At 41.7% G+C, this 23,335-nt stretch overlaps 6 protein-coding genes across 6 annotated transcripts; 5 read left to right on the top strand and 1 right to left on the bottom strand.

Annotated features, from left to right (window-relative positions):
• Positions 1–250: 250 nt before the first annotated feature.
• LOC130079565 (histone H1-like) lies at positions 251–945 on the top strand. Its single transcript, XM_056244876.1, has one exon. The coding sequence runs from the start codon at positions 311–313 to the stop codon at positions 935–937; it is 627 nt and encodes a 208-aa protein (XP_056100851.1). The 5' UTR covers positions 251–310; the 3' UTR covers positions 938–945.
• Positions 946–1,961: 1,016 nt separating this feature from the next.
• On the top strand, positions 1,962–2,444 carry LOC130079572 (histone H2A). The gene has a single exon (XM_056244884.1). The coding sequence runs from the start codon at positions 1,980–1,982 to the stop codon at positions 2,364–2,366; it is 387 nt and encodes a 128-aa protein (XP_056100859.1). The 5' UTR covers positions 1,962–1,979; the 3' UTR covers positions 2,367–2,444.
• Positions 2,445–7,490: 5,046 nt separating this feature from the next.
• Positions 7,491–7,989, top strand: LOC130079569 (histone H3). Its single transcript, XM_056244880.1, has one exon. The coding sequence runs from the start codon at positions 7,557–7,559 to the stop codon at positions 7,965–7,967; it is 411 nt and encodes a 136-aa protein (XP_056100855.1). The 5' UTR covers positions 7,491–7,556; the 3' UTR covers positions 7,968–7,989.
• Positions 7,990–8,833: 844 nt separating this feature from the next.
• On the top strand, positions 8,834–9,264 carry LOC130079580 (histone H4). The gene has a single exon (XM_056244893.1). It carries the CDS (start codon positions 8,876–8,878, stop codon positions 9,185–9,187), a length of 312 nt encoding a protein of 103 aa, XP_056100868.1. The 5' UTR covers positions 8,834–8,875; the 3' UTR covers positions 9,188–9,264.
• A 688-nt stretch (positions 9,265–9,952) lies between these two features.
• LOC130079578 (histone H2B-like) lies at positions 9,953–10,385 on the top strand. Its single transcript, XM_056244891.1, has one exon. It carries the CDS (start codon positions 9,960–9,962, stop codon positions 10,332–10,334), a length of 375 nt encoding a protein of 124 aa, XP_056100866.1. The 5' UTR covers positions 9,953–9,959; the 3' UTR covers positions 10,335–10,385.
• Positions 10,386–16,085: 5,700 nt separating this feature from the next.
• Positions 16,086–19,230, bottom strand: LOC130079561 (sterile alpha motif domain-containing protein 9-like). The gene has a single exon (XM_056244871.1). It carries the CDS (start codon positions 19,134–19,136, stop codon positions 16,086–16,088), a length of 3,051 nt encoding a protein of 1,016 aa, XP_056100846.1. The 5' UTR covers positions 19,137–19,230.
• Positions 19,231–23,335: the final 4,105 nt, after the last annotated feature.

Genomic DNA, 23,335 nt, shown 5'->3' on the forward strand with positions numbered 1-23,335 from the left:
AGAGTCGAAAGAAACATTTCCTCCTCGCGAATTTTAGTCTCTAATGAAAGTCCAGAACCTCTGCTTGCTGTTCACTTTGTTTTGACTGCGAAAAACCATTTAATCGCTCCAGTTTTAGCTCAAATGTAAGAGAAGAAAACACAAGAGTCCGCGGCTCGTGGACGCGCACAGACACAGAGCGGGCGGGTTGAGTCTACGAGGTTCTCATGTGTTGTTTAAAGGCGCAGCGCCGCGCGAGCGCTGATCATTCACTGCTGAGAGCAGACCGTGTGTGAAACACTGCAGATCATCCGATCAGAGAGAGAGAGATATGGCAGAAATCGCCCCCGCCCCGGCTGCTGCCGCCCCGGCCAAAGCGCCCAAGAAGAAGTCCGCGGCGAAAGCCAAGAAAGCAGGTCCCGGCGTCGGCGAGCTGATCGTCAAAGCGGTGTCCGCGTCCAAGGAGAGGAGCGGCGTGTCCCTCGCCGCGCTGAAGAAAGCGCTCGCTGCCAGCGGCTACGACGTGGAGAAGAACAACTCCCGCGTCAAGATCGCCATCAAGAGCCTGGTGACTAAAGGCACCCTGGTGCAGGTCAAAGGAACCGGCGCCTCGGGCTCCTTCAAGCTCAACAAGCAGCAAGCCGAGAGCAAGAAGAAGCCCGCGGCCAAGAAAGCGGCTCCTAAAGCGAAGAAGCCCGCGGCCAAGAAACCCGCCGCTGCCAAGAAGCCCAAGAGCGCCGCGGCAAAGAAGCCCGCAGCCGCTAAGAAATCGCCCAAGAAGGCCAAGAAACCCGCCGCCAAGCCCGCTAAGAAGGCGACGAAGAGCCCCAAGAAGGCGAAGAAGCCCGCAGCCGCTAAGAAAGCAGCCAAGAGCCCGAAAAAGGCCAAGGCGGCGAAACCGAAGGCGGCAAAGCCTCAAGCCGCCAAGCCTAAAAGGGGACCTCCCAAGAAGAGATAAACATCTACTCTCCCTCCACAACGGCTCTTTTAAGAGCCACCCACTAACTCTGAGTAAAGAGCAAAACTAGTGTATTATAATAATTTGAGTTTTGAAAGCAAATAGCCAAGATGTGACTTTCAGCTTCTTGGACTCATGCAATCTGAACGAACAATAGAAAACACTTTTTGTGTCTAAAATTAGTCACAAAGTTTGGAAAAACTTTAAACCATTTTGTATGCATAAAAATGGCCAAAAGCATATGAGGGTTCGTCAGTGATCAAAGTTAGAATAAGATTGTGTAACAGTACAGAATACATACACATAACACTATATTGGAGAATTGTGACAAGACAAACAACAATAAGCAGTGGTAAAACTCCAGTATTACAATAGGAACATAATTCTGTACAGTATCGGGTCAATGTGCTCAGAATATCAGAATCAAATCAAATCCCTTTATTGTCACACAACCACATACACAAGTGCAACAGAGCAGTCCTGACACGATGGGGCGTATAACAATTTACAGCAAACATCAGATTTACACAATTTACATAATTTACACATCTAATGTGCGCACAATTACTCAGTACCATATACACTAACAAAACAATACATACTATACAATATAAGTATTTATACATACAATAGGTACACATGCGATAAAAAATATATGTATGTAATATACAGTATAGGTTATGTTGTGCTGTGTTGACAATTAGATTGTTTATGGTTATTAACATAAACTATATGTAACTATATGTAATATACAGAGTGTGAAAGGTGTAACAGTTTTATCAAATCCATTTTTGTACCTATTTGAATTTTCGCCCTCAGATATTTCAATGGTTTTATTTCTTCTGTCTGTCAAATACTCGTGCATAAATATTCCCGCCAGAAAGGGGGTTGGGCTTTGGAGCGAAGTTCAGTGATTGGTTTAAATTTTAACAGACTCTAAGCCAATGAGCGACTGGCGCTCTCGCTTAAAGACAGTGTGTGGAAGCGCTGCTCTTCATTCTGTTCTCTTCCACTGTGAAGGTTGTAGAAACTGATCTATAAAATGAGCGGCAGAGGCAAAACCGGCGGCAAAGCCCGAGCGAAGGCCAAGACTCGCTCGTCCAGGGCAGGGCTGCAGTTCCCCGTCGGCCGTGTCCACAGGCTCCTCCGCAAAGGCAACTACGCCGAGCGCGTCGGTGCCGGAGCTCCTGTGTATCTGGCGGCTGTGCTCGAGTATCTGACCGCGGAGATCCTGGAGCTGGCTGGAAACGCCGCTCGGGACAACAAGAAGACCCGCATCATCCCCCGGCACCTGCAGCTGGCGGTGCGCAATGACGAGGAGCTGAACAAGCTTCTGGGCGGAGTGACCATCGCTCAGGGCGGCGTGTTGCCCAACATCCAGGCCGTGCTGCTGCCCAAGAAGACCGAGAAGCCCGCCAAGGCCAAGTAGCGCTCCGGCCCCTCACCGACGACCAACGGCTCTTTTAAGAGCCACTCATTCCGTCTGATAGAGAGCGCTTTTCTCTGTTAATAACCGTAGACCTTGTATACTCGTTAGGTTGTGGACAAAAGTACTTATTTAAGTGTAAGGGACACATATCTTCTAATATTAATGGTTCGCCATATCAACGAAAAAAACATGTTTTTTCCTGCATACAATTGGACACAAACACACTATTAATCTAAACATTTTCATTAATTGATGTAATTTTTAAGTTTGTTCCTACATTGTATCACAATGGATAATTTGAAACCTTTGACTTTTTCATTTAGAAAGTATACATTTATTGAAAACATTTTTTTTAATCAGACACTTTTATTCAGTATATAATAAAAAGTAACATTTCATATCCAGCTGTTGCTCTCAGGCAACAACCATAGAGGAGCACAATTATTACCAAACCATCATATCAAGTTATGATCTTCATCTTCACACTCACTGTCACTATATCCTCCTCTTCCTCATCAGTGTGACTCCTCGTCCTCATCAATGCAGTTTTATACCTTTTTTAGGTGCTATAAAAAATGTGCAATCATTATTTACAGAAAAATAAAACACTTTTTTCATTTTAAATTTTACTTATTAATTCTTAAAAACCATTGCTGCATGTGACAATTGACATGCTAAGTGTAAGCTAGATGTTTTTAGTTAACCAAGAGAATAGCTTAACTGAACAAAACGTCATATGACACTATGATATATTTGTCACACAATATTACATCTTTTTAATGATAAATAAATAAATGTTCAAAACACATTTAATGAATTGCATGGTGACCATTAAATCACCCATACAATAATGAATTCCTTTTCGGTTTCATACTTAATTTTACCATGTTTCACCATGTTTGCCATGCTTTTCATATTAAAAGATGATTTTGTTTGTCTGTTTGAGGCAGAAATGTCGAGTAAAGAGACAGAAATACGGGGAAAGACTCGTGCAGGAGAGAGGAGATCCCGAGGGAAAGAGGGAAACCGTACAGAGATCATGTTCACACTGAAACCTTCTATTGGAATCTGATCTAAATTATTAACTGTCCATATTGAGTATCACAGCTGTTCATATGCAGATTTGTGTCAGATTTGATATCCGACTGGAGCAAAGACCTTTACAGTGAAGGGCGGCTGTTGTTCTCCAGCACCAGTGGGTCCACAGGGGTCCATCCGGGCCCTGGCTTGTTCCATTATCACCTAAAGGATTATTAGCAACACCATACTAATACTGTGTTTCGCCTTCAGAACTGCCTTAATTCTACGTGGCATTGATTCAACAAGGTGCTGAAAGCATTCTTTAGACATGTTGGCCCATATTGATAGGATAGCATCTTGCAGTTGATGGAGATTTGTGGGATGCACATCCAGGGCACGAAGCTCCCGTTCCACCACATCCCAAAGATGCTCTATTGGGTTGAGATCTGGTGACTGTGGGGGCCATTTTAGTACAGTGAACTCATTGTCATGTTCAAGAAACCAATTTGAAATTATTGGAGCTTTGTGACATGGTGCATTATCCTGCTGGAAGTAGCCATCAGAGGATGGGTACATGGTGGCCATAAAGGGATGGACATGGTCAGAAACAATGCTTAGGTAGGCCATGGCATTTAAACGATGCCCAATTGGCACTAAGGGGCCTAAAGTGTGGCAAGAAAACATCCCCCACACCATTACACCACCACCACCAGCCTGCACAGTGGTAACAAGGCATGATGGATCCATGTTCTCATTCGGTTTACGCCAAATTCTGACTCTAACATCTGAATGTCTCAACAGAAATCGAGACTCATCAGACCAGGCAACATTTTTCCAGTTGTCAACTGTCCAATTTTGGTGAGCTCTTGCAAATTGTAGCCTCTTTTCCTATTTGTTGTGGAGATGAGTGGTACCCGGTGGAGTCTTCTGCTGTTGTAGCCCATCCGCCTCAAGGTTGTGCGCGTTGTGGCTTCACAAATTCACTCGTCTCCATACCGGCGTGATTACTTCGACTTCCAACCAGATGGAAATGGATAAATACTCTAAATGTTCCGATCCAATGTGACTTGTAATGCTGCCCGAATCATACACTGTTCGCTCGTTTGCCAGAGGAGAACTGAGTTTTTTTCTCCATTCTGTCCCTGATGGAGTTTTGGTTCCTTGCCACTGTCGCCTTGGCTTTTGGCTTGCTTAGTTGGGGACATTTAATATTCAACAATATTATTGATCTGCCTTAAGGTGAATGTTGATGCAATTTTATTCTAGAAACAAACTTTGTTGTATTATTTTCATGTTGTCACTGTGAAGCTGATTTGATACAATCTGTATTGTAAAAAGCGCTATATAAATAAAGGTGACTTGACTTGACAAATGCTTTGCTGCATACCTCGGTTGTAACGAGTGGTTATTTCAGTCAAAGTTGCTCTTCTATCAGCTTGAATCAGTCGGCCCATTCTCCTCTGACCTCTAGCATCAACAAGGCATTTTCGCCCACAGGACTGCCGCATACTGGATGTTTTTCCCTTTTCACACCATTCTTTGTAAACCCTAGAAATCCCAGTAACTGAGCAGATTGTGAAATACTCAGACCGGCCCGTCTGGCACCAACAACCATGCCACGCTCAAAATTGCTTAAATCACCTTTCTTTCCCATTCTGACATTCAGTTTGGAGTTCAGGAGATTGTCTTGACCAGGACCACACCCCTAAATGCATTGAAGCAACTGCCATGTGATTGGTTGATTAGATAATTGCATTAATGAGAAATTGAACAGGTGTTCCTAATAATCCTTTGAGTGTGCTTCCCTTGGGAATGATTAGTATCATTTTAAATATGGCATTTCTTACCATATATTTGCCTTTAAGACCTAATTGTAATGTTTCTTGTGCAACACTCTGTAGGTTTCTGGTCGTTTTTGATTGTTTTTATTTTTTATGATTGCTTTATTGGGATGTACATCACTTTAGAGTTCCTGTAGCCTATGAAGCGCTCTATAAATAAATAAATACAATATAATATGTGACCCGTGTCGTCTTCTGTAATATCTGCATTGGTTTGGGTATACGCCAAAAACAACAACAGCAACGTGGAGGGATTTGCAATAGAGATTTTCTTTGTCTTATATCAACATGAAGCTGATTCCATTTCCCTTCAAAGTCAGCTAATTCAAAATACGCCCAATGGAAACAAGTCAATTTTGCAAAAACTCCTATTGCAAAAAATAACTATATTCATAGCCTCATATATTTCAGAAGGTCTAAAACACTTGTTCACACTGTCGGTCGATCCGATGACTTCAGTGTCTTCATCATTCCCTTCTCCTCTTCCTCGATCTCTTCTCTCCACATGTTCAAACCACCTCAAATTCATCCACAAATATAAATGGTTTAATGTGAACAATTATCATACAACATTATACATGTTTGATATCATTAGAAATGTCTCCAACATTTGACTAATTATAGATTAATAATATTTTTACTGTTTAACAATCATAATTGTTGTTACAACACACACTCTCTTCTCATTTTAAAATGTTCATGTTGAATGTTCTTGACGTGAGATGTTTGATTTACTGTTTATATTTCTGAGTTTCTTAAATAACATTTTAAAAGTTTTAAAACGATGTTAGTATGTTTGATGATTTTTATTCTTATTAATGTTAACTGAATTGAAGAGATTGAATGTTGAATGCATATAAAATACACTTTTTTTTTGCATTGACAAATTGTGGTCTGCGGTTCATCATAAAGTGTGACACTGTCATTTTTCTGACAAAAAAAATCTTTTTTTTTTTTATAAATCATGAAAAAGTCACTGGAACAACAGAAGAAACATCAGCAAGAGTCACACGCATTTTGACAGATTTATAAGGGGATTTAACATAATTAATCTAAAATATCTGGAAAGGCAGAGGAGAGATGTCTTACTTTGCATAAATAATACAAAATCTTACGAATCTGCACAATTTTTTTTTTACATCTTAAGATAGTAATGATAAAGAGATGTGTGGTGTAGTTAGTAAATTAGTGAGAGTATATACCATTTTAATTTTGTATGCCTAATATATTTGAATAAAATAAATAAATAAATAAATTCCAGCCTAAATGTACCACCCGCGTGCAGAAATACAGTAGTATGTGAATTGCTATTCTTATTAGTGCATTACAAAATGCAAATATACTTAAATAACTCTTTTCCTTACAAATATAATATATCTGTATTAACCCAGTATGCCTGGTATGGCCTTATGATATAATGTTGCCTTGAGGTAACGCACAGTTTTTTGTGATTTCCTCTAAAACATTTGATGATATATAATGTTAAGCTCTTGAAAATACTTCTTTACTAACCAGTGAAGGTGACTCATATTTCTGTGGGTTATTAACTGGATGCAAATGAGTTAAAATATTGAAAATATGGAGGCGTGTGACCTGTGCACATGTGCTGAAACAAGACACAAAAGACAAAACTTTCATTGATTAGTGTTTGAGTTCTTCTCCGCTAGAGGTTTGGCCAATAAATGGGTGTCTCATTTTAATAAAAATAAACTAAAATACACTTGAGGCGACACCATACCATAGAGGAATAAAATAGTTATATGTCTACCAAGCTCTGATAATGTATTGAATATTATAATTGACTATCCAAAATATAAAGCTAAATACACATCAGCTTTAGAGGATTTCTAGTGTAACAGAAACTAATCAATGTTACTGTGGGTCTTTTGCCCTTTAGCTGCTCTACTCAACTATCCGGAGGGCAACAAGCGTGTCTTCATTTCTGGCTGCAGTGCTTTTACACAGACTGTAATGTGATTTTGTTCTGATCCGAGATCTGCACAACCACTGGGAATTAAGGAGAGTATTTCAGAACAAATAAATACAGAAATGTGAGATTTGAGAATAAAGCCTATATAGTTTAGGGTTGAGCAAAGTAGTAAACAGAACAAAGCGTCTTGAGCGGGAAACCCTCCGCTTGTTTGAAAAGAGGAAACGCGCAGTCATTGGCTAACAGTCATAAGCACACGTCACACACTAGCCAATCACAAGCCTCTGCATCATCGTGACACTCTGAGCTCGTGACGGTCCAATGCTATAAAAGCAGGAGGCGTGTAACAGAAACAGCATTTCCAGCACAAGCAGGACCGAGAGAGGAGAAACTGCAGCGATGGCAAGAACCAAGCAGACCGCTCGTAAATCCACCGGTGGCAAAGCCCCGAGGAAGCAGCTCGCGACTAAAGCAGCGCGGAAGAGCGCGCCCGCCACCGGCGGCGTCAAGAAGCCCCATCGGTACCGGCCCGGGACCGTGGCTCTGCGGGAGATCCGCCGCTATCAGAAGTCCACCGAGCTGCTGATCCGCAAACTGCCTTTCCAGCGGCTGGTGAGAGAAATCGCCCAGGACTTCAAGACGGACCTGCGCTTCCAGAGCTCCGCTGTCATGGCCCTGCAGGAGGCCAGCGAGGCTTATCTGGTGGGTCTGTTCGAGGACACCAACCTGTGCGCCATCCACGCCAAGAGAGTCACCATCATGCCCAAGGACATCCAGCTGGCGCGCCGCATCCGCGGAGAGCGCGCTTGAAACCCCCTGTGCACGCGCATCACACCCCAACGGCTCTTTTAAGAGCCACACCACTTACTAAAAACGAGACAATTTCCACTTTAACGCTGATTATAAAGCAACAAGATCCTTTGTCGTGTGTGATATGATATCAGTAAAAGTTAGGTGTGGGCAATTATACTGCTTCCTAAAACATACAACTGTCCACTTCTGTTTCATTTGATCAGAGTTTATAGCATTTGGATCAGACAGCCAGTGATAAGCACAACTAAATGATTTCAATGCGCCTATTTTCATTAAGCAGAAATGAGCACGTTATAAATGTGTTCATTATAAGTGCATAATTTGTCACTAACAAAACCAATATATGCGTGAACATGTGAGAGTGAATCTGAACTGGACAAGGATTTCAGATATTGCAGCCTGTGTGGGGACATTTGTCCTCATAATGTAGGATTCCCGTAAACATTTACATTTTCATTTCAACACACACACACACACACACACACACACACACACACACACACACACACACACACACACACACACACAGAGATGACATTAATATAATATCACAGATGTCGCTATTCACAATTTTACTATATTCAATATTGTGATTTGATGACTTGTGTCCCTCTTTGCTTACTTTGCTGAGCTTGTAGAACAGCGCTGTTCAATATTAACTACTGTAAAAAACATGATCTGATAAATTATTACTTAAATATTTAATATTTAATATAAAACAAGGGAAAGACTCCTGCAGATCGGGTGGCGGTTAAATGTTTCGCGCTCTATATTTTAGGGGAGGGGCGCGCGCATGTGACGGTGCTGGTTTCTGTCAGGTCCTATAAGCAGATGTAAAAGGTCTCCCTTCAACACTCGTCATTCATTCTTCGTCATCCTTTGACCAGTTCTACGATCTTGTAAACATGTCTGGAAGAGGCAAAGGCGGGAAAGGGCTCGGAAAAGGAGGCGCGAAGCGTCACCGTAAAGTTCTGCGCGATAACATCCAGGGAATCACCAAACCCGCCATTCGGCGTCTGGCTCGCCGCGGCGGCGTCAAGCGCATCTCCGGGCTGATCTACGAGGAGACCCGCGGTGTGTTGAAGGTGTTTCTGGAGAACGTGATCCGCGATGCCGTCACCTACACCGAGCACGCCAAGAGAAAGACCGTCACCGCCATGGATGTTGTGTACGCGCTGAAGCGACAGGGACGCACCTTGTACGGCTTCGGGGGATAAACGCCTGAAACCCGGAGAAACTGACGGACCCAACGGCTCTTTTAAGAGCCACACACTCCCGCACTGAAAGAGTCATGATTTAGCTGTGTCAATCAAATTAATTATAATAGGTTTTTAACAAAGTCATTTGACTTTATTAACGATGTTTTTAATATTTATAAATATTTTTCAGATGAGACCTAAAATATTGTGTATTACAAAATTAACAAAAAAGACAATTAGATCAAATAATTCTACAGTAAGCAGAAGTGAAAATGCTGAAAACAAAAGCATGTTTCTTTTTATTATTTAAATGGGTTTTTATGTGCTACTCCTGTAGTTTAAACAGTTCAACGGTTTCATGAATCAATGAAGTTCTGAGGAAAAGCTGTTTTTCAAGGGAGTCTGACCGTTATTGGGTCTCTTTTCTCCAAAACTCATTCTAATGTGCTTAGTTTTAATTACACGATGGTGCAAAATATGTCTAGAACCACTTATTTAATCAGAATTACCAACATCTAAAAATAAAAAGCGGGAAATGAAACAAAGGAAACCGTGTCGTTCAAACACAGGATGGTAGGCGGGGCTATCATTTAACCGCCTGTGATTGGCCCTCATTCCGCTCATGATGCTTTGAGTTGTCCAATGAAACACGAGTTTATGGGTTCGGCCAATGAAAACAGGCAATCAGAAGAACTCCGTGTCTCCTCGTAAATTAGCATAATGCAGTGAATAAAAGCCTCAGTGTCGCTCCTGAGTTCACACTGACTCGTCAGCTCTAGATCATCTCATCATGCCTGAACCAGCCAAGCCCGCGCCTAAGAAGGGCTCCAAGAAGGCCGTCACCAAGAGCGCCGCGAAGGGAGGCAAGAAGCGCCGAAAGTCCAGGAAGGAGAGCTACGCCATCTACGTCTACAAAGTGCTGAAGCAGGTTCACCCTGACACCGGCATCTCCTCCAAGGCGATGGGCATCATGAACTCTTTCGTCAACGACATCTTCGAGCGCATCGCCGGTGAGGCGTCTCGTCTCGCTCACTACAACAAGCGCTCCACCATCACGTCGAGAGAGATCCAGACCGCCGTGCGTCTGCTGCTGCCCGGAGAGCTGGCCAAACACGCCGTGTCTGAGGGCACCAAGGCCGTCACCAAGTACACCAGCTCCAAGTAGAGGCCGGAGCCGCTCACACAAAGGCTCTTTTAAGAGCCACACACTGGCCTGGAAAGAGCTGATCATGCTTGTAGAATCTATTGGAAATCTCATCATCTAAACTTAAAATGTTAACTTTAAGTGTTCAAAAGTTTATTTATAGTAATTGTTTATTTAAAACCATCTTATGATTGTTGATTGGTTACATGATTCATCCAAAGTGACCTGTTTTGCAAAAAATGAAAACTAGTTGAGGCTTTATAGATTAATTATTGGTTGGTTGGATTATTGATTTAAGTAAAATAAATGTAGATTTAAACCAGATGAACTACCACAGTCGATATGAAAATGTGTTTTAGGTGGACATATCAATACAGCGAAAAAATGTATATAAAATATATATATCACAAACGCAAAGAAATATGTATTTCATTTATTTTACAAATTCAATTCCTGCCTCAGGAGATTATAGACCCTTTTTTTTTTTACAATATTTTTTGTATATATATGTATTGTACTGTATAATAGAGAGCAATTTTCACTGACAGCAGCCACAAATAACTTACAAGAGAAGTGTAAATACAAAATACATACTTTATACGTGTTTCTGCTTGTGCTTTCATCACACATCAGCAGGGCTCTCAAGTGTCACGCATTGAGCGTGACAGTCACTCATTTCGGTTTTTTTTTTCACGCTCTCCCGCCACACATTGTATTTCTCACGTTGAAAAACTATTTGTAATATATTTATGACGCAGCGTCCAAAACTCTGGCCGCGCGACCCGCGCCGCTCTCACTGTGGAACCGGCAGGAATCAAGCGCGTCTCCTCTGGTGTTTTTCGTCTGGTGTTGTTAGCCAATCAAAAAATAGCACTATTGTTTCTGGGTAAGATTTAACGCAACAACCAATGACACCCCGTCGGCGTTGTTGTCCGGGTGGAAATCGGGAGAAATTCGGGAGAAAGGTCGGTCCGGGAGATTTTCGGGAGGGGCTTTGAAATTCGGGAGTCTCCCGGAAAAATCGGGAGGGTTGGCATGTATGGCTGCTCACTCCTAACCTAGTCTCAGCCTCAGACGTCACGCCCACGGAACATTGGCTAAACGTCTGATGCATATGGTACACTTAACTGGAAACACTTCAGGAATGTCGAAGTCGTCATCTGATTGGTTGAATTTTATCGGATTTCCGGGGGGGCGCGAGTGTCGCGTTTATTTTCGGTCCGCCGGGAAACAAAGTGCAGACCAAGGGGGTAATCCATCGACCGGAAGTTGAAGCCGGCCGGGTGCCGCCATGTTGTAGCAGAACTTCACTTGCGTTAGCATTTCCATTGACTCCCATTCATTTTTGCGTCACTTTGACAGCGAATAACTTTACATCTGAGGCGTTTAAAGACTCCATTTGTCCATTATTTATTTCTAAAGAAACACGACAATGTATAAAGGGCTCCATTACCTTCTATGTTACACTATGGCCCCGTAGAAACAGATTTAGTAAAAATAGGCTAACGATTGCGTCATAACCACTCGACTCTCTGTCGCGCTGTACAGAAATTACCGTACAGACAGCAGGAGAAGCTCGCAGGCGATCGGGGGGACGTCCCGTCAAGGGAGAAGCCCATAGATAATGAGTCCATAAAAGCAACGGAATACTTACTCCTGCTCACTCACGCCAAAGAACTCTTTGCTCAAGTTCCCCGTCTCTGCAAGATTAACGTTGGCAGTTTTCACGCACAGCTACTAGAAGAGTAACGTCTGTCAGACAGGTTGCTCACGTCATCAAGCTTAGTTTGAGTCGGTCTGAGTCTGCGCGTCAGGAACGGAAGTTCTCAAAAATCGCTAAAAGTGGGCTTCAACTGTCTCAACTGAGTTCCAATGAGATCGCTCTGTCCATTTCTTTTACTGTCTATGGTGCAGACGTGTGATTGCGGAAGAAAAACTGTTGTGTTTACATGAGTGACAATGAGCATTTATCAAGATCAGCTGAACGTAGGATTCTCAAAAGTATGCGAGGTTCACGGCAGACTCTTGAAGTTTTCTTCTCCTTCTTTGATTTTCTATGCTGACTGACTTGTTGCACGCCGGTCTGTTGTGGGGACATTTCCACGCACCGAAACGTGACGCTGAACGAAACGAACTGTAATTGGTTGTTTGACATGTCGATCAAACGGCCTTATGGGAGGGCCTTGGCCAAAGAAAGCTGCTATGAGTTCCAGACCTTCAGCCGTCAGTCTGAAGGTCTGGCTACGCGAGACTACTCCTAACCCTGCACTGCACTGACCTGGTGATGACCTTTACTGTCTATGGTGATGACTAAGGGACACTAATAACAGCTGAATATTACATGGATCCGGTGTTATGAGGCTTTTTAAACCGTACTTCCCTCTGGTTGTGTTTGTTAATCAGTGGAATAAAGCTTAGGTGTTAATGTTGGATGGAAGCTGTAAATCTCTGTGAAAAACAGGCCGATCATTCACATCCAAAAGAAACATAAAATCTGTGCTAAATGAAGGAAAACAAGTTGACAAATATATGATAATAATATATTATATTGAGAGATTTAAAAGCAATTTTATAAGCCGGTTATTTTTTACCCGGAACCACAAGTGCGACTTTGTGCCATTTTGTACAAAATAAAAGTATTTCAAAGCAAACTTCCCGGTTAAACATTAAAGCACTATAATGTGATAAATTGTAGAGAATAATTTAAATTTGTATTCAATTTTGTCAAAATTACCCTTAAACAATGCTTTTTTTTCTTTTCTTTCTTTTCTTTTTTTTTTCAAACCTGAGGTGTGTAAGTTCAGAATAATGAGGCCTGCGTTCAGTAGATCCAGAAAGAAACACAGCACCTGTGCTAATGGACTAAACTGTTTTACAGCGTCGTTTAATATTCCTCAAAAACATGAGCATGAACCACTGAGACTTATGCTGGCTGAGAAAAACAAAAACTAGTCAAAAACGAATTTCCTTTAAATGACAAACAAATACAGTCAGTAAAGATGTGGTCTGTATTTGAACTTTTCTTTATTTTGCAAATTGTGCTGTTCTATATGAACATTCTGCATTTATTTGATATAAAAGTTGAAGTAAAGGGACCCCTTCTGTTCAAAGTTGGGTATTGCATATAATATTGTTAAAGTCCTTATATGATGACATCACAAATGTGAGCCCAGCAGCAAAGAAGAGCATGCGGTCATGGCTATTATTGCTCCTTTATTTAAGTTGTTTTGAAGGCACTTTCGGTATGTAGATGTTGCTACATTATAATTCCTATGCTTATTTAATTGTTATATCTTATATCTCGGATGTAAATTTAGTTTTCTTTGTTTCGTGAATTGCACAATCTGTTTCTGATATAGTGGATGCTAACTATATGCAATGTAAAAGCCTTTGTTGTGCTTATGTGAACATGTAATTGACTGTACATTTAGAATTCTGTATTTTGTATTTTTTCAGTTTTACGTTATTCCTTGGGCAACAGTAAACCTTGGAAACAACCCCTGCGTCTGTTGTCTTTGGGAGGCGTTATCTGACTTCATACTCAAGCAAGGCGTTTGAGATAAAGGGCAGAACACAAATGTATTGGGGATTTTCCCGCCCCAATCACAGACACACTCTTAAAACAAATGTTTGGCCTCAATAAAAACAGCTTGCATCAAACTTTTTGAGTTATGACAGCTTCTAATGAAATTATATTGGAACAACAAACTGAACTGAGCTTGAGGAACTTAATTTTTTGCATGAACACAATTTTTTTTAAGTTGATTACACATAAATTAAGTTCAAACTAGTTTAAAAAATAATAAACTCATAAATGGACTGTTGCCAATTTATTCTTATCTGTTTTAGTTCAAATTAACAGCTGGCATAACACATACTACATATATTATTTAGCTTGTACATTTATTCAACAATATTTTATTTGTCACTGGCATTACATACTGGCATCATTGTTCATAGAACAACAAATATTGTTGAATGATTCGACACTTGGGTTGAAGTTTCACATGCAGCTTTATTGGGACAATCCATAATGGTAATCTATATAACGAGCAAAGACTCAAATACACAGGCAAACAATTCAAATAAGCAACAGGGCAGAAAACTCAGAAAACTGGCAGAGAATAAAACAAACAAGACCCAGGAAAACGCTCAGATGCCGTGTGTAACAACATACAAGACTTCTTCCTCCTCCTCCTCCTCCTCCTCCTCCAGTTTATAATACCAGTTTAGCTCAACCGATTACCAAGCAATGCTTCATGTTGTTCAGTCTGTGTGTAAAAAGAGCATTAGCAATTACAGAAAACACACTTCAGCAAAACATGATCAGCTCAAAGTGGAGGAATCATTTCTGGTCCCAAATGTGTATAAATGTCACTGGTAGTCACTGTGTGAAGAGTTATTGGGTATAATTTGTCACAGTTTACTTTATTCTGCTCTCCTCACTTACATAAATGAACTATAGTGTCCTGCACACACTAGTAAAACAATATCAAATATTATATCTGGTGTCTGAATAATTTTTGTTTTGACTGTATATCATCTACATTTTGAACACAACCGGACTTCACTACTGACAAATGCTTGGCAAATATTTGATTTATGAGTCTGACATATAAAGCATATCCCTCTATTGCATGATATATGAAATAATAGAGAAAAAAAATATTTCCACACATTTTATTACCAGTCATAGAGCACATTAAACAATTCAACACATAATTTACAAAAAAATATATTAATAGGGGTAGATCTAGGTATGTTACTTTGGCGCAACAACATGCAATAATGGGAATAAAAACAAAAAGTGCAGTCTATTTAATATATATCTCTTTATTTCATAACAAAACACATTTTATGAAAGATCTTCAACATCAACTTCATTTAAAAAAAACATTTGTGCTGAAAAAGTAATACAGTTAAATCCAGTTACCATCTTAGTGGGGTTTGTTACCTAGGAGTAACAATGCACAACAAAGGAGTATTATTTTTATGCATTCATGCTCATTAAATCACGTGGAACAACCAAAACAGTGTCCACTGCCTGACTCCTCTTTCTGCCATAGAATGTTGTTATGTTCATTGTCACTGAAAAAGATAATTACACAATTATTATATGTATCTGGAAATATTGTAGGCAGATTGAACATTTGGTGCACACACACGCACGCACACACACACACACACACACATCTGAGCTTACAAAGCTACAAATTCTAGGCTATGCATACTTATGGCTAAACTGTCATCATAAATATTGTTATTGTTAAAGTATTTTAAAATAAAGTATTTGTCAGTATGTGCCTTGTTTTTATTTTTAAGTCTTGGTATCCTTCCATCTGTGTGAAATGTTATATTGCTGATAATATTGTATTGCTAACTTGCATGAAAACAGGGAATTCTCATTCCACTGTTGCATATTGTTGCTTTGAGGCAACATAGCTATTTTACCCATTTACAAAATAAATATTCAATGAAAACATAATCAACAGAGTGAAATTAAATCAGAACTTACCCAAAATTGTGAAAATATTTTTTATTTCATGGAAATCCTAAGGAAAATGTCACTTTTTCAAAGTTTTGTGGAGCTGAAAAAACATGGCTGCCGCATGTGAGTGCAGGTGAGGAAAAGACATTGAAAAGGGGGTTGGACAAGTCATTTGATCAAATACAAGCATTCTATTAGCTTTTCATACTTCCTCCAGATTAAAATAAGCTTTTTTTTTGGTGTATGATTTTGTAAGCCTGAGAATATGAGGGAAAATGGGTATGTTACCCTGAAGCAACACTATGCAATAGAGGGATATACTCACAGTTGTGATATGTGATGTTGAAGGCGACAGGTCCTCTGATTGTGAAGCCGAGGTAGAAAGACACGCGTCCTTGTTTGCTAACTTTGGCCTGTTTGTGGGCGTTGACTTCAATCTGTTGCCCGTTTCTAACAGCAAACACTCGATGATCCTCCACCTTCCCTTCGATTCGCTGAAGACATTCAACTTCTACACTTTCATATCCTTCAGCGAGGAGCTCCAGATCCCTTTGGTGCAGTCTTGAGTGAACCGGTCTCTCCAAGCCTGTCTGATGTGGTTTTAAGGCATGAACGAGTCTCTGCAAGCCTTCTCCTTTCCCGTAGAAGAACAGAGGAACCAGGAAGCGACGGTGAAGATGTTTCTGATAGGTCCTCTCGTATGACTGACTCATATATTGCACACAGTCTCCAAGGTTTGGAGGGTTTGGCTTTGCTTCATCGGGCCAAAAGAGCAAAAGGACCAAGAGGTAAAACTCTGGGCTTCTGCCTTCAGCTTCGGTCGACCAAAGTTTCTGTAACATGTCCTGAAGCTCTTCTGTTGCTCCCGCCGGTTCACCCGCCTGACTCAAGATGAGGTTGGCAAGAATGTAGAGGATGGTTTGGGTTTCATCTTCGGACTGGGGTTTTTCAATCGCACTCAAATTCTGTTTAAGCACATTGATGTCAGATTTGAGGAAATTAAGCATTCCTGCAAAAGTCTTCTGTTTTCTCTCATTCAGGGTCTCTTCTTCAGTCTGCGTTTCCTGTGTAAAGTATAGCTTGTAGCAATCCTCAACATCTCTACGGACGTATTCTGGTTCCTCTTTTTTGCTGCTTAGGCTTGAGAATGTCAGGTACCATTCAAAGAAATCATACTTGGACTCAACTTTACCTCTGAGACCATTGATGAAATCATGGTATTGTTGTTCAAGAGGATTCTTTGGACTGATTAAATCATAAATCTCCTTGCAAACCTGTAGAAAACCAAAGTGGCCCCAGATATTGAATTTGGTGTCGTCATCTAACTCGTCTTCAGCTGCTTTCTCTTCATCTTCAAATGCTTTAATGGCAGACTCTGCAACGCGCAAACGCGTATCTGTAAATGGTTTATTCACGTTAACCCATATACTTCCAGTCCAGATCCTCGACAGGTGGTTTTTGTGAACTTGCCCCAATGTGTCCCTAATATGAGATTTTTTGGGGTCTCTTTCAATTGCCTCTTTTGCCCATTTCTCTGCCTCACGGTATTTTCTTTTCTCAGTAACCTTGATGTAATACAAACGTGAAAGTGCTTGAGGATAAAACGGGTCTGTGGAGAACAAACGTGAAGCCCTCTCCAACAAACCAATGCATTCGATAGTAGTACCTTCCCTCATGATGTCAAGAATCAGTCTGGAAAATATCTCCTTTCCTGTCAGACCCTGAGGTCTTGTGAATAACAATCTCTTGCAGATTTGCTCATAATCACTCTCATTTCCTTTCACCATCTTGTTCAAAAAGTCAAGAGTAATGTCAAATCTTGTCAGATTGTTCTTAATGACCATTTTCAGACATGCATCAGCAATCATCTGATGTTTCAGACGTATGCAGTTGGCTTTTCCGTCAGAGAAAATGACTATGAGATCCATGAAAGGCTTCATTATCTCTTCCACCGAAGGTTTTCCATCAGTGAATTTCTCGCACAAAGACTTCGACAAGTGTGAACCCGGGACATATGAATTTATCAAAGCCAAAAAACTGAGAAGTTTTGTGCTGCTGGACGTTTTGTCCTTTTCAATGAGATTGACCATTTCTCCTGTGATCACTTTCTCTGCGTCCTCTCTCTGGAAACCTCCCCGCATTATGTTAAAGGCATGAAACGTTTTTGACATTTCCTTGTGTTTTTTTTCAATCTCCAGGCTTTTCTGAGCAAACCTCTCCTTCTCCTCTGGTAAGAGCTCCAGTTTCAGCTTCACAAAGACTCTCCCTCGAACAAGACTCTTCCTAACAACATTAATAATGACGAATGCAGGACCGTCGGTCTGATCTTGCTGAAGCTTTGACTGCAGTTTCTTTAATAAGTAACGGAGTGGCTCGTCATCACTGTGATCCAACAGGAGAAGCACAGGTTTTTTATGGGTTTTATATTTTCCTATCAGTGCATCGGTCATATTTTCAATCTCTCTTGTAATCTCTGTTCTTAACGGGTCTTTCCAGGTTCCACATGTGAACTTGTCGCTCAACTCCTGCAGTATCTCTCTGGCTAGTGCTGATCCGCCGCTGTCTTCATCGCACAACAGATTTATGGTTGTAACTTTCCACTGGCTTTTTCTCTGTAGTCGGATCTGTTGCAGAAGTTTTTCCTTCAATTGTTTGATTTTCTCTTCAGAGGGTTTGGAAGCAAGAATCAGTGTGTCGTTTAGACTTAAGTCTTCAGTGTTCCAGTCCAGTAGGATCACGACTGGAGTTTGAGTGTTAATGCCCCTATTATGGATTTCTTTAATCAGGTTTCCCCAGAGCTCATCCTTGATAGGCAGATCATTGTCCCGCTTTCCCTTGGTGTCTAGTAGCAGCAGCACAGTTTTCTGATCTTGTTCTGCATGTTCTTCATTATAAAGCAGAAAAAGGTCCAGCACTTGTTTCGACAGCTCTTTGGTGTCTATGTCAGAATCGATGGCTCTGGCACATCTGAGATCTCTCCGGAAGTGCCAAAGCACCTGCATGCCGAGGGTTGATCCTCCACTGCCAGGCTGGTATCGTAAAGAAACATCACTGATAAGACAGATTTTTTCTTTTTGCCTCTCGATTACCTGTATTAAATCATTAAAGCCGTCCCTTTCGACCAATGGTAAGTTTACCGATGTGTAAAAATTCAGCCAAGTTGGTGGGGCTCCTTGGAGAAAGTCGAGCTCTTGCTGTCTGTCTCTGTCCGGGTTTATCTCTACAGCCTCAAACATATCGGACCATACAATGTCGAGGCATGATAGTGAATCTCTAAGTTCAGGTGGAATTGAGATTGTTTCACCCGCATTGCATGAAGGTAATTGGTACATCATCAATCCTGTTTTATTTTCACAGCTATCTCAAAATTGTTGATATGTTCCTGCGTGTCCTTATTCCAGTGCCGAGATGGGAATCAAGAAGAACAGGATGGGTATAGTTCTTAGCAATGGCTAAATAAACACAAAATAACAAAGATAAAGGATTACTGGAAGATGTGCAGAGTGGGAACAAAAGAAACATCCATGGCATAGACATAAGACAAAAATCACATTACCATGATTCCACACCTAACAAGAAATGCTAGGATTTGCTTGTTAGTACACGTTATTATTTGTAGCTTCATTCAAATATAACTTACTTTAAATTAACTCAATTAAATCATGGTTCCATGTACTATTGGAATCACTGTGGACCCTGTTCACGTTTGAGTGAGTATTAAAGTTATAAAGCGCCTCAGCACATAGGAAATATGGCAAGGTGATTCCTTCCCTCTTCAGGGAACTCGCGCTGCGTCGATTGAGGCCGAGGGAATGTCTATACCGACGCCATCATAGCGACAAGTGTCTGTCCAGTGTGAAATCGCGAGGAGCAGAAAGTAAATAAAGTAAATATCAAAATCAAAAGTAAATATCATTACTGCAATTGTGTTTACTGGTCCCTGGAGCGTACGATCACACCGGTGTGATTAGACTGGCCAGTGCATCACGTGATCAACTGCTAAATTCATTCATTTAGAGTTTGTAAAATATACACTTATGGCTATGGAAACGGCAATAATAATCATTTCCATTATAATTAGACGATACATATTGTATAAGTAACTTTCAAGTATAAAGGTGTTTAAACAACAAAACATCCACTTGCACATATTTGACAATCGGAGTATCAGATATTTCCTGCTATAGCTAACAAATTTGTGTATATCTTGAATAAGAAAGGAAAATTAAATAAAAGCAGATCATCAATCATTCAGATGTGGCTGCGGTGTGTCACATGACAAGCAATGACGTGTCACCATGGAAACCATAAAGTGATATGATCTAACTCGCTAATGGGTCAGACAGAATATTTTAAAATTACGTGTATGAAAAGGTTAAGTAAGGCATACATTTAAATGTGTCGTTGTTTTGTTTTGAGTGTATGGTCAATAAATAAAGGAATTAATAGAGATGGGCACAAAAATGACCAAATTGCCTCCCGTTTGTCGCGCCCCACTTGTCATGTCTCTATTACCCACCAGTGTGACGAGCCCCACACTTTGAGAAACGCTGGCTTAGATAGAAGGGCCCCTTTGTTAAGGGCCTGAAACACACGAACAACTGTTCAGACAACCGCTCACATTAGTGGGGACTTTAGGAACATTGCCTGGTCTAGGGTGAAGAAATACTTTGACCATACCAGGTGAAACCGACAATTCTTGCAAATATCCTATTCTTTTAAGAGAAGTGATAGCGAGAAGGATCAAAGCTTTTAAGGTCAGAAACGTGTCCGGACGCTCCTCAATGGGCTCGAAGGGAACCAGGGAAAGGCCTTGAAGGACAATGGCCAGATCCCATGTCGGCACCCTGGTACGAGCTGCAGGCCTCAGCCTCAGAGCACCACGGAGGAAACAAGACACCAATGGGGTCTTTACCCAAAGACATTCCACCCAAAGGAATGTGGTAAGCACCTATGGCCGCCACATAAACCTTTAAAGTGGACGGGGATAGACCTGCAGTGAACCTGCTCCTGCACTGTAACAACCAGGAAGTTAACTGAGTCTAACTGACGGTCACTACACCATGAAGTGAAGACTCTCCACTTCAGAGCATAAAGTTTCCTCGTGGAGGGAGCTCTGGAGTGTAGAATGGTCTCCACAACCTCAGTTGAGAGACCTGTCCCTATGAGCTGGGTCCCCTCAGAGGTTCCACAGTTCTGGACGGGGGTGAACAATCGAGCCCCATGCTTGGGACCGAAGGTCCCTCCTGACGGGTAACTCCAGCGGAGGTCCGTTCGAGGAGAGACACTAGATCGGGGAACCATACTCTGCCCGGCCACTGCGCGGCTATAAGAAGTAGGCGTACATGGTCCCTGCAAACTCTCTCCAGAACTCCCAGAAGCAGAGCGTTCGGGGGAAAAGCATATAAACGTAGCCACGGCTGTACCATATATATCCAGTCCCAGAGGAGTTGGATGCTTGAGGGAGAACCAGAGTGGACAGTGAGACGTCTCTCGCGACGCAAACAGATCCACTTGTGGCTGGCCGAACACCCTCCATATCTGCTCCACACCCTCGGGGTGGAGCCTCCATTCCCAGGCCTGGGCCCTGCCTCGACAGCATGTCTGCTCCTATATTCTGACCACAGAGGGATTAGGCGCACCAGTTTGCAGAGTGGACGCAAGCGCAAACCCCCATGGTGATTTATATAGGCCACCACATGATGGCCCCTGAGATTTGTATGGAAGTTCTTCAGAGCAAGGAAAACAGCCATCATCTGCAGTCGGTGGATGTGCCATGAGAGATGATGGTCCCTCCACAGACCCTGAGTCGAGCGTCCTGCTAGGATCGCTATCCAGCCCGTGAGAGAGGCATCTGTCATTAGCGTCTTGCGACTACAAGAAGCTCCCAATACAGGACCCTGGGACAGGCACCAAGGTTTCTTCCACATAACTAGGGCATATAAGCATCGCCACGTGATCCTGATCTTGCGAAAGTAGTTGACCCTCGGGGAAAACCCTTTGGTCCTGAGCCACCACTGCAGGGTCTCATGTAAAACAGGCCAAAAGGTATCACGTTGGACCCAACAGTCTGCTGCCATCAGACCCAACAGCCTCTGAAACTGTTTAACAGTGAGTGACTGGTCTAGCGTTATTCTTTTCACAGCTAAAAGGATGGACTCTATGCGTGCCGGTGAGAGGCGTGCCTGCATCAACATTGAGTCCCAACGCCTAGAAAGGTGGTCCTCTGTAATGGAGAAAGCACACTCTTGTTGGCGTTTAGTCGTAACCCCAACTCTTTCATGTGGGCGAGGACGACATCTTGATGCCGAACCGCCAACTGATGCGACTGAGCCAGAATCAACCAATCGTCGATGTAGTTCATGATGCGAATACCCTGCAGACGCAGAGGAGCCAGAGCTGCATCTACGCATTTCGTGAAGGTGTGGGGTGATAGTGCTAGGCCGAACGGAAGAACTCGATATTGGTCAGCTTTGCCCCTGAAAGCAAACCTCAGGACCTTCCTGTGATGTGCAAGGATGAATATATATGAAAGTAAGCGTCCTTGAGATCTATCGTGACAAGCCAGTCCTCGGATCTGATCTGTGGCACGATTTGTGTCAATGTTAACATTTAGAATTTAGAATTTAGAATCTTAGAATTTTAACATTTAGAATTTTAGTTGCATGACTGACTTGTTCAGAACTCTCAGATCCAAAATGGAACAAATACATATTGTGCTCAAGTTTTATTAACTAAGTCACGAACACATAACTAACATACGAACAATTACAGATACATGGGTAGATGGTAAATGACAGAATTAAACCGGAAATGAAATGAAGCTACGGAAAAGATTCATTGAACATGAAAAGAACCATCAGCTTATAATTTTTAGAGCACCTCATTAAATGTATACTTGCATGGCCTTTGCAGTGAAAACATTTCATGAAGTTCCTGAAAAAGAGTTTTGATGGTTCTGTGAGTGTCAAACGTTGAAGTTGCAATCATTCTCTTCTCCGTTGGAGGAAGAAGATATGAAGAACTTGCATGGTTAGTTCGACTCTGTTCTGGTCGAAAGTTCTCTCTCTCTATCCATGAGTCAAGTCAAGTCACCTTTATTTATATAGCGCTTTTTACAATACAGATTGTATCAAAGCAGCTTCACAGTGATAACATGAAAATAATACAACAAAGTTTGTTTCTAGAAGAAAATTGCGTCAACGTCCACCTTAAGTAAGGCAGATCAATAATATTGTTGAATATTAAATGTCCCCAACTAAGCAAGCCAAAAGCCAAGGCGACAGTGGCAAGGAACCCAAACTCCATCAGGGACAGAATGGAGAATTAACCTTGGGAGAACCCAGACTCAGTCGGAGGACCAGTTCTCCTCTGGCCAACGAAGGAACAGTGTATGATGCGGGCAGCATTACAAGTCAAATTGGATCGGAACGTTTAAAGTATTTATCTATTTCCATCTGTTTGGAAGTCGAAGTAATCACGCTCATGAGCTCATGGCTGGTTGTGAGTTAAGGCCTGCAAAGGCCACGCAGGA

The sequence above is a fragment of the Rhinichthys klamathensis genome, unplaced genomic scaffold, assembly GCF_029890125.1.
Source record: "Rhinichthys klamathensis goyatoka isolate OS25496 unplaced genomic scaffold, OSU_Roscu_1.1 h1tg001143l_1, whole genome shotgun sequence".
Classification (NCBI taxonomy): Eukaryota; Metazoa; Chordata; class Actinopteri; order Cypriniformes; family Leuciscidae; genus Rhinichthys; species Rhinichthys klamathensis.

What these genes read in the sequence shown, in the direction of transcription:
- LOC130079572 (XM_056244884.1), top strand. Translation starts at nt 1,980, where the DNA reads ATGAGCGGCAGAGGCAAAACCGGCGGCAAAGCCCGAGCGAAGGCCAAG.
- LOC130079569 (XM_056244880.1), top strand. Translation starts at nt 7,557, where the DNA reads ATGGCAAGAACCAAGCAGACCGCTCGTAAATCCACCGGTGGCAAAGCC.
- LOC130079578 (XM_056244891.1), top strand. Translation starts at nt 9,960, where the DNA reads ATGCCTGAACCAGCCAAGCCCGCGCCTAAGAAGGGCTCCAAGAAGGCC.
- LOC130079565 (XM_056244876.1), top strand. Translation starts at nt 311, where the DNA reads ATGGCAGAAATCGCCCCCGCCCCGGCTGCTGCCGCCCCGGCCAAAGCG.
- LOC130079580 (XM_056244893.1), top strand. Translation starts at nt 8,876, where the DNA reads ATGTCTGGAAGAGGCAAAGGCGGGAAAGGGCTCGGAAAAGGAGGCGCG.
- LOC130079561 (XM_056244871.1), bottom strand. Translation starts at nt 19,136, where the DNA reads ATGATGTACCAATTACCTTCATGCAATGCGGGTGAAACAATCTCAATT.